The sequence below is a fragment of the Jatropha curcas genome, chromosome 2, assembly GCF_041381405.1.
Source record: "Jatropha curcas cultivar XTBG-Jc1 chromosome 2, XTBG_Jcur_1.0, whole genome shotgun sequence".
Lineage (NCBI taxonomy): Eukaryota > Viridiplantae > Streptophyta > Magnoliopsida > Malpighiales > Euphorbiaceae > Jatropha > Jatropha curcas.
The window spans coordinates 25,818,341-25,835,180 of record NC_143152.1 but is presented as its reverse complement, the minus strand read 5'-3'; the positions used below and the strand labels follow the sequence as shown (position 1 = coordinate 25,835,180).

At 29.2% G+C, this 16,840-nt stretch overlaps 1 protein-coding gene and 1 pseudogene across 2 annotated transcripts; both read right to left on the bottom strand.

The window, feature by feature from the left end:
- Window positions 1–274: 274 nt before the first annotated feature.
- On the bottom strand, window positions 275–1,299 carry LOC110010813 (uncharacterized; annotated as a pseudogene). The gene is made up of 2 exons (XR_016319693.1): window positions 1,117–1,299; window positions 275–631 (listed from the first exon to the last, which is right to left on the bottom strand). The product of XR_016319693.1 is annotated as an uncharacterized LOC110010813 (transcript).
- Window positions 1,300–4,793: 3,494 nt separating this feature from the next.
- Window positions 4,794–7,126, bottom strand: LOC105646714 (Major facilitator superfamily protein). The gene is made up of 3 exons (XM_012232635.4): window positions 6,883–7,126; window positions 6,550–6,767; window positions 4,794–6,352 (listed from the first exon to the last, which is right to left on the bottom strand). Exons 1-3 carry the CDS (start codon window positions 7,085–7,087, stop codon window positions 4,919–4,921), a joined length of 1,857 nt encoding a protein of 618 aa, XP_012088025.2. The 5' UTR covers window positions 7,088–7,126; the 3' UTR covers window positions 4,794–4,918.
- Between the last annotated feature and the right edge of the window lie 9,714 nt (window positions 7,127–16,840).

Sequence of the window (16,840 nt, the reverse complement as noted above, 5' to 3'; positions counted from 1 at the left end):
TATTTTTTTATTGATTAAGAGGCTCAGTACGTCCGAATAACATTGTGAACTGTAAAATAAAGAATAGTTTTTCCCTCGGCTTACTAATTTAGTGAAAAATATTGTAGCAAAAAAAATACGAACATAAGATCTCCTACTCCTCACGTTAATCAGAAGACCAACCAGACCACCCATCACAAGTAATTGAGGTCATTTCTTACTCTATCCTATAATATTATTATTATATAGTTTTTTCAGTACTTCTGTATCTCATAGGATAAGGTTATTAGCAGCATGCTAAAAAGATATTAACTCTTACCTTACTAGAAATTACATAAAACAAATTTTTGTTTATACAACTAATGTTGTATTTTTAGAATCATTATTTTGCTAATACTAAACATGTTAAGTTTGATTTCTACAACATAGGAAGAATTCTTAAATATGACTAGATTATTGATTAGTCTCATTTGTTGGGTTTCTGCACCACCGCCAATGGCTTCTTCCTTGCTTTGGAACAAGTCCTTTCCATCTTTGAATATTAGAAACTCCAACATATCTCGACTCGAAACAGCACATAACTTCCACATAAAGGAGTGATGCAAGACCCAAAGACATTCCCAGCCACACAATCCCAAGCTTCATCAAATTTCTGTTTAACAATTTTAATTTTAACAACAAGGTATTTATATTTTTAAAACATATTTTAATCATAAAAATATTAAAATAACTACACAACCAATATTCTCGAACTATTTAATTTTTCCAAAAATATTTAAAATGATGCTTTTTTCATAAAAGCATTTTTGGTTTCTCTAACTAATAGACTCATCTATATAAATAGGACATGCTACTTTAAGAAAGAAAATCTTAAGCAATGACATCTGCTAAAACCTACAACCACGAATTGTACGGAATCTGTGTGTATTTAAAATTAATGCAGTTCTATTATACCTTTTCTTTTTCCTTATTAAATTACCATATTATGCTCCTTAGAACTTCATCATATTACTTATTTTCTCACTATGCTTTTCAATATAAAATTAGAGTTGTAAGCAAGCCGAGACCTGTTAAAGGTTTACTCGAACTTAGTTTAACTTATGTAGTTAGAAAAGATTTCAAGGGATAACAAGAGACCTGTTTGATGTAATGAGCGATAGATTGGCGATCAGAGGCTTCATGTGAATCAAGAGCTTGGTAAGCTAATTCCATGGCATGGCTCTGCATTAGCTCTGGCATGTCCGTCTCCCTCACTACAGCTCTTCTCTCTAACATTTTCAGCAACCGACACACAAATTTACTTTTGGCACTGTTTTCTGCTCAGTAAAGGCTCGTGCAATAATTCCTTGAAGCAGAACTGAAATTTATTAAAATTAATTATGAGAAGCAAAAGAATCTGGTGGTCAGTATACAAGCCTGCATTGATACTTTCTTTCTGTAGGTCCCATAAATTTTGGCTTTCTGTTCGCAGTAGGAGCTATTAAAATCAAAACAGTTGTTACAGGAATTAATATCTTCAAGAAAAGCACTATTATTAAAATGTCATTAAGATCATTAAAATTGGTCAAGGAGAGACATAGAGACAGCCTACTATTTTAATTCGTTTTCTAGTTATAAACAAAATTAGCCAAAGTATTCTCAGGCTGCAAGATTAAAGACTTAAAATTTGAAATCCCCACTGTTGAGGGAGCTTCACATAAATGCCATCTGACCACCCAGCATGAAAGCACGTGTAAAAAAAGAACTAGCGAAACAGTTGTAGCCACAAGTGCTTTTAGCAAATATTATTAGTCGATTCTTTGCTGATGATTTAAGTGGTCGTGCATGATGACTTGGACAATTTGGTAGGACCAACTGATCATATGGACAAAATTCTTTTTGAAACAAAAAAAACATTGGAGGCCATGAAACTTTGAATCTGATGTCTTTTGGGTGTTGCTAAGCTCTCGCCATTCTTTTAGCCACAAAAAGCTCTCTCCATATGCATTATTGTGAAGCCTATTTGTTGCTGTTGCTATGTGTATCCATTACCAACTCTCAACTTGACCAATCCATGAGAAGCGCATATTGCCACTTTAAGGTTGCAAAATTTTCCTACAAGTGTACAACACAAAAATAAGGATCAGTATCATTAAGTGGCAAGTGCAGGAGTAATGATTTGAACCGCAAAAAAGAAAGCTCACGTCCTCGAATCAGATGCATACGGGCGTATGATTAAAATATAGTAGAAGGAGAATCTTGGAACAGTCAAAAACTTGATAAATAGCAAGTATTTCAAATTTATAGAAAGCCTAGCTCAGCTAGTAGCACAATTAGAACTCAAATGTGTAATTCACAAATTAAATTTGTGACCAGAATAAGCATCTTCATTCAAGATTAAGCATTCACTTGATAATAGTTAGATTAATAATTTATTCAATAAAATCCCATAGTACTTTAAAGGTCTATCGCTACTTTTTAATATAAATGAATTCAAAATATGAATTTGTTTGTATATGAATTTTTAATATTTGGAACAAATTCAAAAATTGAAGTATATTTGCTTTTATTTTTAAAATACCCTTAGCATAATAATATTAGAAGACCGAGGAGATGTAGAGTTTTATCATAAAGCCTTGGATTGCTTAAGTTTATAGAATTTAATTAAAAATTCCATATTTTTTTTTAGTAGAATTTAGTTTTATATTCAAATCCATAAAATTGAACTCGTGTTCTTTTTTTTTTTTTTTTTCATTCCAAAGACAAAAATTTGGATTTATAAATAAATTTTATAAAATTTTATAGACTTCATTTATTTCAAACAAGGAGTAAAATTGAAATCTTATTTATAATAACAGAGTAATTTTAGTTTTTTTTTATGAGAAATTTTTTCAAATGTATGTGAAAGTATCAGGCATAATATTTTCTTTTAATTATATAGGATAATAATCTTGATCTATTATATATATATATATATATAAAAGAAATAATTGAATTGTTTCCCAGAAAAAAATCTAATAATATCTAGAATTTCTAATATCACAAACTTGAATAGTATTCTGGCAACAAAATACCTCTTTTCGCATCTTTATCATGATAAAAAATTCTTGACAAAGAATTTCCCAAGAATGACTACGTGTAGTTTTCTCATGTCCTCCAAGGAAAAGAACCATCCAAAACCCTAATTTTCTGACATCACTAAAAAGATTCAAGGAAACAATTAATCTTCTGGACAAATATTTTGTTATATGTAATATCTTAACAATTTCAGTGTAGCTGAGTGGTACTGTTGGTTTTGTTGTTGCCTTCAACAACCAAGATTCGAATCATCGTGGGTCCATTTTACATTTTATTTATAATATATTCATTTTTACATTTTTCAAAATATTTGGAGTTTTCTATATAGATATATTAATTCCATATTTTATATTATGATTTGTAATAATATATATTTCTTTTTTTATTTATTGAAGGTCCGATGTGCTGGAATAATATTATTCTTTTATTAGAATTTTGTATTATAAATTGATAGAATTTAATATGTAATTAATTTTTATATCATTCTTGCAAAATTCATAATAAACAAAACACTATAAATAAATAATCTGAACTTTTATTATAAAAATATACTTTAATTTTATATATCCAAATAAAAAAATTAGTATTTTAAAATTAATTTAAAATTAATTAATTAAATTATACTAAAAATAAATTAAAATCATATTTTTATTTTAAAAGTACTACTTAATAAATAATTAAAGTCAATAAAATAACAATATACATCTATTGATTGAATTTTCCAATTTCTATTAATAATATTTAGAATTTGAGGGAAAAAAAAAAAAGTTTCATTGAACTCAATTTGACCTTTAACTATGGGTAAAACACTTGTGAGAGGAATAATAATGAATTTTGAAATGATTAATTTCATATTAAAAAAGGATTTAGAGATATTCGTGCATAATTAAACAAATGAATAAGAGGTAAATGTAGATATAAAAATGAAAATAATGACAAATATGAAGTAAATTGTATTTATTTGCAGATGCTATCTTTCTCACCTTAAAATTATAAATTAATAGATGACAAATCTCAAATTTTTGAGTCTTGAATTGTAATGCGTTTATGAAAATATTTATTTTTTTTATGACTATAATAATAATTTTTATTTATCACTTACATCAAAATAATATATCACTTTATACCTTATTAAAGACAATAGTTGTCTAGTTAGTATAACTTGTTTTCTAACTTCAACGCTTGTAAAAAAAAAAAAACGTTTGTCAGCAGACGATAAATTAAGTATTTTTGGCTCCGTAGTTGGTTGTTAAGTTAGGAGGATCATGGTGAAGAGAAGAGAGGAGCTGAGGCGTTTCTTGGTGGCGGTGGTGGAAGGAGAGAAACAGGGGAGGAGGAACAATCGACGGAGGGCGTGGCTGTTGGGCATTATTTTCAAAAAAAAAAAAAAAAAAAAAAAAAAAGAAAGAAGAGATGACTCTTTTTGATTGAAGGAATATGAACGAAAGGGCGGGAAGGGGACATAGCCGTTGGAATTTTGCTTGATTTGTCAATAAATGACACGCTGAATAATACTGTACTAGGTCTAGGCAATGTAGATATAAATTTTACTCTCAGGCCCCCCCCTCCCTCCATCTTCGTTCCTTCTTCCTCTGAGCATAAACGTACTAATAATAAAATTGTGACTTGTATGGAAACTGTCATCACAATCGCTGATATTTCAATTGCATTATTCTTTTTCCCCATGGTTTTTAAAATAAAAAAAAATCCCATGTAATGTAATTTTGATTCACTAAAGCCAAAAAAAAAAAAAAAAAAAAAAAAAAAAGACAATGAGCTTTCATTTACCATATTTGAAATTGCTAACAAAGTATCAGAAAACCAAGGATAGAGAAATGAATCAAAGTAACCTCTAGAACTGTTGTTCTCTGTCAATTCCTAATTAAGCAGTTGCTTTCATCTCCTTGTCTTTTCCTTGGTCCTGTATTGATTCAGGCATTGGTATATCAACATTGTTCTTCAGATACCGAGAGGAAAATAAATTGAAATATAGGAGATTCAGAGTTGCCAGACCAGCAATGAGGTAGAAATAGTTATCAATTTTAATTCGATTGAGGTCATGGCCACCCAACCATGGCGATTTTCCATTCTTCCCTGTCACATGATGCACAACATTGACAAGAACTGTGTTCAGGTAACTGGCTACAGACGAGCTGAGAAAGAAAATCGCACCAGCAACAGTTCTCATAGTCTCAGGCAAATGCGTGGTGAAGAATTCCATAATAGCAACCGCAGTGAATGCCTCATTTAAACCTGATAAGGCAAATTGGGGCAGGAGCACAAAAATGCTCATCGGTGACATGAAAGACCCATGTCTTAAAGCTAAGTTCCTTCGCTCCTTCTCGACTGCTGCAGCTACTAACATGCATATTATTGCCATTGTAATACCGATATTGATTCTCTGTTTCAATGTCAATCTTTTGATTTTCTTTGACCTATTTGTTGCATGACCCAGATAAATTTTCTCATATATGAAGATCCAGGTGGAAAGTGCAATCATCGACGTGAGTCCCATCCAGCCTGGTGGAAATTTGAAGTTTCCAATAATGTTGTTTGATTGGATAGCTTGCATTAATCCAAAAGTATTCATTTGGTCCATCGTAATAAAACAACCAATCCCTGTAAACCAAACTGGAACAACTCCTAGTAGTAGTTTTAAATGCTCCACTTGGTGCACACTACACAATCTCCAAGAATTTAAGGGCATTCCTTGTTCGTCCAATTCGCTTGGATCAGAAATCATAGCAGCCTTATCCAAGAACTTAAACTTATCAGTGTGAGCAAGTTTAGGTTCCTGCTCATCCCATTCAACATGAGGAGGATCATAAAGAGTATATCCTGAAGCCAAATCAAGATTACGCTTTCTAATGGCAGCTACAATCACTTTAATAATGTCAACAAATACACTTCCTTGGGCTTTCTTGATTAGGTAAGTGTGTTTCCCCATCAAGAAAATGGAAATGGAGAGGAAAAGGCAACAGGTTGGTATGGCATAACCGGCAACCCAACTAACATTAGTCTGAACATACACCACAATTGTTAGAGCTATCACAAGAGCCACAGTGAAAGAGAAGTACCACCAGTTGAAGAAGCTAGTCAATTGAGCTCTTCCCTTTTCTGTTCTGGTGTCAAATTGATCAGCCCCAAATGCAATGTTGCAAGGCCTAATGCCTCCGGCTCCAATTGCAAGCAATGCAAGACCAACATAGAGAACTGCAAGCTGCCAATATTGAGGATGTTGGCAATCGTCCTCTTTGTGGCAACTGATGGGTCTTAAACTAGATATCCCTGCAGTTAGAGTGATGGTTCCCATGCCCTATTAAAATAAAAACTAAATCATCAATATAAATATATTTTGGTTCAATAGGTTATGCGGCTCAAATTTGCAACTTTGTAGTTATTGGAAATGCTGTAGCATCATTGAGCCAAAACTTTTTGGTATTTCACATACAATTCTCAATCTAGAAATTAAAAAATGCAAGTGATAACATATATATCTATATACATCTATACCAGGAAAGAAGCAAAGGAGCCGTAAAGAAGAGTGCGAAACCTGCCCAAATATGCATCAGATATGAAAGCACCAGCTAATGGTGTAAGATTAGAAGAACCAGACCAAATATTGAATACATTAACCATAAGAATGCCATCCATATTGTATTGGGTTTGTAGATAAACTGTTAGATTTGCTATCAAACTCATTGAAGCTAACTTCTCGAAGGATTCATTCCCTAACAAACATTAAAAAAAAAAAAACGCATATAAGGCAATATAATTATATGAATTACACGAAAAAAAAAACAAGAAGAATTAAAATGATCATTTAAAAACATAACCCATCTTTACCAAGAATGTATTTAATGGATCTCCAGCCTCCTCCTGACTTCTTAGAAGAAGTAGAAAAAGGAGGGGCGGCAATGATTCCTTCCCTTGAAGAATTAGAAGAAGAAATAATCACATTTTCCATATCTCTCTTTCTTTCTCTTCTTTTTTCCTGCTTCCCTTTCTTTAACTCATTCTCTGTTGATTTGATGTTGTTACACATTTCCATACTTGTAGGCTAAACCTTTGGAAACAGCTCAGCTCACGCAAGCGTCATTTTGACTGTTAAATTCTGTTTCTTCAGCTCCATATTATGGACCAGAAGAAGGTTACTCCGCTGGCTCTTACATTAAGATTGTATATATTAAGGGATTTTTGAAAATATTGTAAGTTTTAATTATTTAATTTAAATACGAATTAGTCAAGGCAACTATTAATTAAATACTTTAGTCTTAGCATAATTTCTTGCTTTCATTTTCTTCCTTTTTCTTTTTGTTTTTTCCTTAATATAGGTTGAATTAATTTTTCCATCATGTCTTTTAATATTGATGATGATTATATCTTTTTGCTGCTATTGTTATGAAATAATTGGATGTCCTACATGAGCTAAAAGTCTGTATTTTTAATTACTGCGAACTTTATCTTCCTGATATGTGTAGGACGTTACACTTAAATATACTCTCGTATTCTCTCCCTATTTTTTCTATTATCTCTTTACTTCTCTCTATTTTTCTATTATTTTATAACACATTGTTCTAGTAATTGATTAATCAAATTGCTTAAAAGAGAAAAACTTATGGTTTTTAACAGGTGTGTTTTTAAATTTATCTACTCTTCAAAGGTATTTTCTTTTGCGTGCTTTTTATATAGGATTTCATTAATTATTTATTAATAATTGATGATTAAATAATAATAATAATAATTTGAAGTATTGAAAAATTAGATCATCTTCGTTTTGGACGTTTGACAGTTTATTGGTACTTGTCCAATATGTTTATGATGGTAATCAAACTTGATACGTTTTGGATGTTTGGCAATTTATTGGTATTTTCTATTATTATTTGCTCTTAGTGCTGTCCATTTTTAATTTATTTGCTTTTATTAGATGAGTTTTGGTTTTAGATTATTTGTTTAGATCTCTTGTTGAACCAGTTACGAATAAATTTCTGTATAAGAGTTTGTTAGCCATACGTTTAAGTCAGTTTTGACTAAGCTAAAATTACTAAAAATGCAATTGTTTTGAATGGAGGAGATCTGAGCCTTGAGTTAATGGCTTAGCTAGCTAGTTGCTACTGTTTCATAATTTGCATCATAAGATATATGTTTATACTTTCAAATTATGACGTTACTTATCAGCACTGTGCTTTGAAATCTGTTTTTTGTGAGATAGCCAGCCATATACTTTCTTGGCTATATGTGAAATTGGTAGCTACATAAATAAATAATATTGCTGTTCCAAAGTAAAGAACCACGTTTTGAGATTTTTTGCAAGCATTATTTGCTTTTGTTTTATGAGTTAATTTGGTTAAGTAGTCTAGATTGGGTTAATATGGTGAACGAAAAAAATATTCGTATAAACAGTATAATTGTTTTAATGGTTTAACATCTAACTAGAGTTAATAATTTATTAATATAACCTAATGATTATAATGAACCTACTATTTTTATGATGCTTATGAATAGTTTTTGTTACATAATTAAATACTTTTGTTATATCTTATTGCATAATAAAATTATTTTATTATTGTTATATATTATTTGAACGTAATGGATCTTGGAGATATAATTAAAGAAGGAAATTAAAAATCAAATCAAAATAGCACAATTTTTTTGTTTTTTTTCTTTTTTGAATAGTTTGAAAGAAAGGTATAACCACCAAAAGCTCATCATAGATGGATGTTATTACCATGAAAAAGCTTGCAAAACTGCAAGTAATTATAATTCTGTAATATTAAAGTTATAATATTATCGTTATCTTATTTGGAGCTATATTAGCCCTTGATATAGATTGTTAATAATATTTATACCTCGAGTATGCTTCTGAAGTAGCAATATCGAGAGAAAAGTTTTAAGAAAAAATTTAGATTTATTTCATGTCCTTTTATCATTGGCCAAAATAAAAAGCTCTTAATAAATATTATAAAGCTTGCCCAATTGCATTTGCTCCATTCCATGAAGTGGATGGAATGATATATAATACTGAAAATGGGAGAATTGAAATCCACCCAACTAAATTTGATGCATTCCCTGAAATGAATGCAATAATATATGATATTGGACGTGGATATAAATAATGACAAAGATATATAGATTATTGAAAATATCAACACTCATAGTTGAAGTAATGATCTTAACAATTATGGTGACCACATAATTAAGTATAAATTTCACCACCATAAGTGGTACAATTAAATGTGGCATATATGGATATTGGTTATGTACTTGTATACCAAAATATTGAAAAACAAACTTGGCATTGTTAGCAAAAGAATATTTAAAGGCTCCAAAAGAGCAAGTATTACAACTTAAAAGAATGAATTTTATGCATAATGCATTTTTTTAAATATATTCATTAAAATCTGTATAGATAATGATTTAAATAAATATGGTTATAAAGTAGAAGTTTACAAATCCAAGTACTTTATTATTTGGCATGATTGGTTGGACCATCCTAATCAATAATGATGCAAAAAAAGAAAATTTGATCCTTATATGGATATTTATTGAAGAACCAGAAGTTTATGCAAATTTATTAAATTATTCATGCTTAGTTTGTTCTCAAAATAAATTAATTATTGAGCAGTCACTAAGAGTTCAAATTGAACTATTTGTATTTTCTGGAATATATGAAGAGAATTATTGATCGATTTATTTGGATATATTATGGATGCATTCAAAAGATAGTTATATGATTATTAATTTGCAACATGGAGTTTGCAAATATTATTAACTTGCAACCTGAAGTTTGCAAGATTATTTGCGCAAATAATTTAATTAAGAATATAATTTTCAGATTATGCTATTAAGATAATTTATCTTGAGAATAATGATGAATTTATTTGGATATATTATGGATGCATTCAAAAGATAGTTACATGATTACTAATTTGCAACATGGAGTTTGCAAATACTATTAACTTGCAACCTGAAGTTTGCAAGATTATTTGTGCAAATAATTTGATTAAGAATATAATTTTCAGATTATGCTATTAAGATAATTTATCTTAAGAATAATGGTGAATTTACACATCAACCTTTAATGATTATAACATGTGTTAATTGAAATAATTTAGGGCAACCCGTTATTGCTTTTATTTATGCTCAAAAATGATTTAGTAGAATCATTTATAAATGATTGCAATTAATTGCAAAACAATTATTATGAGAACGAATCTCCCTATTTTTAGAAGGACATTGTATTAAATTTAATATCACTTACTCATATCAAGTCAATAAGTTATTATAAGTTCTCCCCTTCATAATTGATTTTTGGATCAGGAACTAAACATTATCCATTGAGAAGTTTTTCAATGTGCAGGATATGTTCTAATTGCTCCACCACAATGCACTAAGATTGGTCCTCAAAAGGAGATTGAAAATATATATCGGATATGATCTATAATTAAATATGTAGAACTTTCAAACAATAAATTTATATATGTCAAATTTGCTAATTATTATAGATCTCAACATTAAGGGAAGAAAATAAGCAGCTAGAAGAATAATTGATTGGAAAAGAATTATCGTTATTATATCTTGATCCTCATAAAAGCAGTGTGAATTAAAAAGTTTAAAAGATAATTCATTTGCAAAATAGTTAGCAGATATATTTTTTATCGAAAAGGAAATAATTAAATCTCACATACTAGCTGTAAAATGCTCCTATTAGAATTGAAGTCCCTGAAGAACAACCTGCTTGTGCTAAGGAGTCTAATGCACGCCTAAAGTGTGGTAGACCAACCAATTCTAAGGATAAAAATCTTAGAAAAAGAAAAGGAGCAAATATTCAAGATGGTTAAGTTTTATAAAAGTAAATTCTAGAAGAGATCCTAGACATGACTAATAAGTTTTCTGAAGAAACTTAGATAGCTGAAATCAATGCAGATTATGAGATCTCTATAAATTATGTTATGTCAGGACAAATATGAAACTGATATAAAATAAACATCGACAGTAAATATAGCGCTTGAAATTGTGAAAAATGATGAGGATCTTGAGCATATAGTCTATTGGAGAATATAAAGAGATGTCAATTTTATGTTTAATTTGACGTAGATATCTATATGAAAATCCTTAAAGGATTCTAGTTGTTTGAAGCATAAAGTTAAATTCTCAAGAAATATATTCAACTAATATTTTAGAGTTCTATATTGATTACTGGATAATAATATCTATGAAATATTGAAAAAATACTTGAAGCAACCAAATTAAGACCCTAAGAAATATATTCAAGATTTCTACATGGAATTAAGAAATCTTAATACATACATTATAATCGCATTTATGGCTGAGAAAATATTATATTATTTTATGATTATATTGTATTTATAATATTTTTTGTTGAGAGTCACATACTTTCATACTTTTAATATTTGCTTTATATGCTATCATGAGTAAGGTGATCTTTTGATTAGTGAATATTTGTTGGAAGAATATTTTAATAATATCGTTATATGTTAATGAATTTTTATAGAGATATTTGAATATGAATTTGTAATTTGTCATTATTTGATCATAAATATTATTGGAACTCCTAAGAGCTTCCAAAGATTGTAAATTCTTTAAAGGAGGATTTTGAGATGAAAGATATTGGAAATATAAAGTTTTGTTTCAGCCTCAAGATTGAACAATTCATAAATAAAATTTTATCTATGAATCCATATATATAGCTAAGTTATTAAAATAATCTTATGTGGATGCTAATGATTATGAGGTCACTTGATAAGAAAATGACCATTTTTCAAATTTGAGAAAATTATGAAGGACTTATTGATCCTGAAGTACCATATATTAGTGTAATAAAGACGCTAATATATCTTGCTAGTCATATGATTAGATATAAGCATTTTCATAAATTTTGTTTGCAAGATATAGTTCTTCTCGAATATGAAGAAATTAAATAGAGTTAAATATGTATTTTGATATCTCCACGGCAATGATATATGTAAGTTATATTATAACTAACAAGAGGGGAAGTACACACGCATGTATTATTTTTCCCTTTAACCAAGATTTTTTCCCAATTGGATTTTCCTGATGGAGGTTTTTAGTTAGACGATATTTTAATGCGTATTTAAAAAAAGAATAATGTTCCTTTTTTCCTTCACTAAGATTTTTTCCCACAGGTTTTTTATTAGTAATGTTTTAATGAGGCATATTATTTGAAGAATGAACATTCAAGGAGAGTGTTATGAAATAATCAGAAGTCCTACATAAGCTAGAAGTCTATATTCTTAATTATTACGAACTCTATCTTCCTGATTCCTGTAGAACTCTATTAGCATTCCACTTTTATATATATATATACATATATATATATATATATATATATATATATGGCTTCTCGTCAATAACAAATATACCCTTATATTGTGTCTCTATTTTTCTATTATTTTATAACAGTTTTTTTAGTCAATCAAAGCCTCATTAGAATTTATCCAAAAATCAAAGTGATGTAGAAAGTAAGAACTTGTTCGGTTAGTTTTAAATCAAATCGAATTAATTTAAATTAAATAAACTAAATTTTTATACAAATTGAACCTAAACAAATTAAAATAGTGCAGATTGATTTGCTTTAATTTAAGTTTTAGATCAAATCAGTCCGATTTTCATTTGTTAATTTTCAATTTTATATAAGAACAGAACAGAAATGCAACATAATTTAGGTTATGCAAAACTAACGTAGCGCAGAATTCACAACTTCAAGACATAATAGATTCCTAGAAATTTCCCCATTAAATACAAAAGTGAATTTATGCATCTGGCCATAAAAAATTGACCACGCCATTAAATACGACCTAAATCTTGCTAAAATATTAGTCATTTTGTTAGGGTACGTTTGGAAGGGTGGAAAACGCAAGGACCGCGCCCATTACAACTCCACTAGCAATATGTTTTTCTGATTGAGCATGCTCCCTAATCCATTAACATAAAGAAAATGAATTTTCCCAATTGCACAATTTGAATTTCACTGAAGTGATACAAAGTCAGAACAGACCCTCCTGGCACTTGCAGTCAACTATCCGGCTAACGGAAATTCAGTCAATTAAAATATTTCTAAAGCATCAAGCGCATATCCTTGTACCACGACAATTTCTAAAACACGAGTACAGAGTTGCACCATTGTCATTATTGCACCCCACTCCATCTAGCCCAGTCTACAAACTGCATACCACCATAAACGTTGTTGGCGAATCTCACACCAACTGTGAAAGCCATTGCAACTGGTGGAACCTGCTTTGCCAAGGGCGATGCTTCGACAACACGTTCCAGTCCATTAATAATTTGGTAACGCGTGTTTGATGAAACTGCAAGAAAAACACCTGCAAGTTTAAAGAAAGAAAACCATTTATTAGAAAAACATAATTTTTTATGGTTCTCCCCAAGAAAGTAATTAGTTATATGCTAATTTGACGTAGAGATATTTGAATATGAGCTAATGGATGCCTATTTATATGCTAATTTGACGTAGATATCTATATGAAAATCCTTAAAGGATTCTAGTTGTTTGAAGCATAAAGTTAAATTCTCAAGAAATATATTCAACTAATATTTTAGAGTTCTATATTGATTACTGGATAATAATATCTATGAAATATTGAAAAAATACTTGAAGCAACCAAATTAAGACCCTAAGAAATATATTCAAGATTTCTACATGGAATTAAGAAATCTTAATACATACATTATAATCGCATTTATGGCTGAGAAAATATTATATTATTTTATGATTATATTGTATTTATAATATTTTTTGTTGAGAGTCACATACTTTCATACTTTTAATATTTGCTTTATATGCTATCATGAGTAAGGTGATCTTTTGATTAGTGAATATTTGTTGGAAGAATATTTTAATAATATCGTTATATGTTAATGAATTTTTATAGAGATATTTGAATATGAATTTGTAATTTGTCATTATTTGATCATAAATATTATTGGAACTCCTAAGAGCTTCCAAAGATTGTAAATTCTTTAAAGGAGGATTTTGAGATGAAAGATATTGGAAATATAAAGTTTTGTTTCAGCCTCAAGATTGAACAATTCATAAATAAAATTTTATCTATGAATCCATATATATAGCTAAGTTATTAAAATAATCTTATGTGGATGCTAATGATTATGAGGTCACTTGATAAGAAAATGACCATTTTTCAAATTTGAGAAAATTATGAAGGACTTATTGATCCTGAAGTACCATATATTAGTGTAATAAAGACGCTAATATATCTTGCTAGTCATATGATTAGATATAAGCATTTTCATAAATTTTGTTTGCAAGATATAGTTCTTCTCGAATATGAAGAAATTAAATAGAGTTAAATATGTATTTTGATATCTCCACGGCAATGATATATGTAAGTTATATTATAACTAACAAGAGGGGAAGTACACACGCATGTATTATTTTTCCCTTTAACCAAGATTTTTTCCCAATTGGATTTTCCTGATGGAGGTTTTTAGTTAGACGATATTTTAATGCGTATTTAAAAAAAGAATAATGTTCCTTTTTTCCTTCACTAAGATTTTTTCCCACAGGTTTTTTATTAGTAATGTTTTAATGAGGCATATTATTTGAAGAATGAACATTCAAGGAGAGTGTTATGAAATAATCAGAAGTCCTACATAAGCTAGAAGTCTATATTCTTAATTATTACGAACTCTATCTTCCTGATTCCTGTAGAACTCTATTAGCATTCCACTTTTATATATATATATACATATATATATATATATATATATATATATATATATGGCTTCTCGTCAATAACAAATATACCCTTATATTGTGTCTCTATTTTTCTATTATTTTATAACAGTTTTTTTAGTCAATCAAAGCCTCATTAGAATTTATCCAAAAATCAAAGTGATGTAGAAAGTAAGAACTTGTTCGGTTAGTTTTAAATCAAATCGAATTAATTTAAATTAAATAAACTAAATTTTTATACAAATTGAACCTAAACAAATTAAAATAGTGCAGATTGATTTGCTTTAATTTAAGTTTTAGATCAAATCAGTCCGATTTTCATTTGTTAATTTTCAATTTTATATAAGAACAGAACAGAAATGCAACATAATTTAGGTTATGCAAAACTAACGTAGCGCAGAATTCACAACTTCAAGACATAATAGATTCCTAGAAATTTCCCCATTAAATACAAAAGTGAATTTATGCATCTGGCCATAAAAAATTGACCACGCCATTAAATACGACCTAAATCTTGCTAAAATATTAGTCATTTTGTTAGGGTACGTTTGGAAGGGTGGAAAACGCAAGGACCGCGCCCATTACAACTCCACTAGCAATATGTTTTTCTGATTGAGCATGCTCCCTAATCCATTAACATAAAGAAAATGAATTTTCCCAATTGCACAATTTGAATTTCACTGAAGTGATACAAAGTCAGAACAGACCCTCCTGGCACTTGCAGTCAACTATCCGGCTAACGGAAATTCAGTCAATTAAAATATTTCTAAAGCATCAAGCGCATATCCTTGTACCACGACAATTTCTAAAACACGAGTACAGAGTTGCACCATTGTCATTATTGCACCCCACTCCATCTAGCCCAGTCTACAAACTGCATACCACCATAAACGTTGTTGGCGAATCTCACACCAACTGTGAAAGCCATTGCAACTGGTGGAACCTGCTTTGCCAAGGGCGATGCTTCGACAACACGTTCCAGTCCATTAATAATTTGGTAACGCGTGTTTGATGAAACTGCAAGAAAAACACCTGCAAGTTTAAAGAAAGAAAACCATTTATTAGAAAAACATAATTTTTTATGGTTCTCCCCAAGAAAGTAATTAGTTATATGCTAATTTGACGTAGAGATATTTGAATATGAGCTAATGGATGCCTATTTATATGCTAATTTGACGTAGATATCTATATGAAAATCCTTAAAGGATTCTAGTTGTTTGAAGCATAAAGTTAAATTCTCAAGAAATATATTCAACTAATATTTTAGAGTTCTATATTGATTACTGGATAATAATATCTATGAAATATTGAAAAAATACTTGAAGCAACCAAATTAAGACCCTAAGAAATATATTCAAGATTTCTACATGGAATTAAGAAATCTTAATACATACATTATAATCGCATTTATGGCTGAGAAAATATTATATTATTTTATGATTATATTGTATTTATAATATTTTTTGTTGAGAGTCACATACTTTCATACTTTTAATATTTGCTTTATATGCTATCATGAGTAAGGTGATCTTTTGATTAGTGAATATTTGTTGGAAGAATATTTTAATAATATCGTTATATGTTAATGAATTTTTATAGAGATATTTGAATATGAATTTGTAATTTGTCATTATTTGATCATAAATATTATTGGAACTCCTAAGAGCTTCCAAAGATTGTAAATTCTTTAAAGGAGGATTTTGAGATGAAAGATATTGGAAATATAAAGTTTTGTTTCAGCCTCAAGATTGAACAATTCATAAATAAAATTTTATCTATGAATCCATATATATAGCTAAGTTATTAAAATAATCTTATGTGGATGCTAATGATTATGAGGTCACTTGATAAGAAAATGACCATTTTTCAAATTTGAGAAAATTATGAAGGACTTATTGATCCTGAAGTACCATATATTAGTGTAATAAAGACGCTAATATATCTTGCTAGTCATATGATTAGATATAAGCATTTTCATAAATTTTGTTTGCAAGATATAGTTCTTCTCGAATATGAAGAAATTAAATAGAGTTAAATATGTATTTTGATATC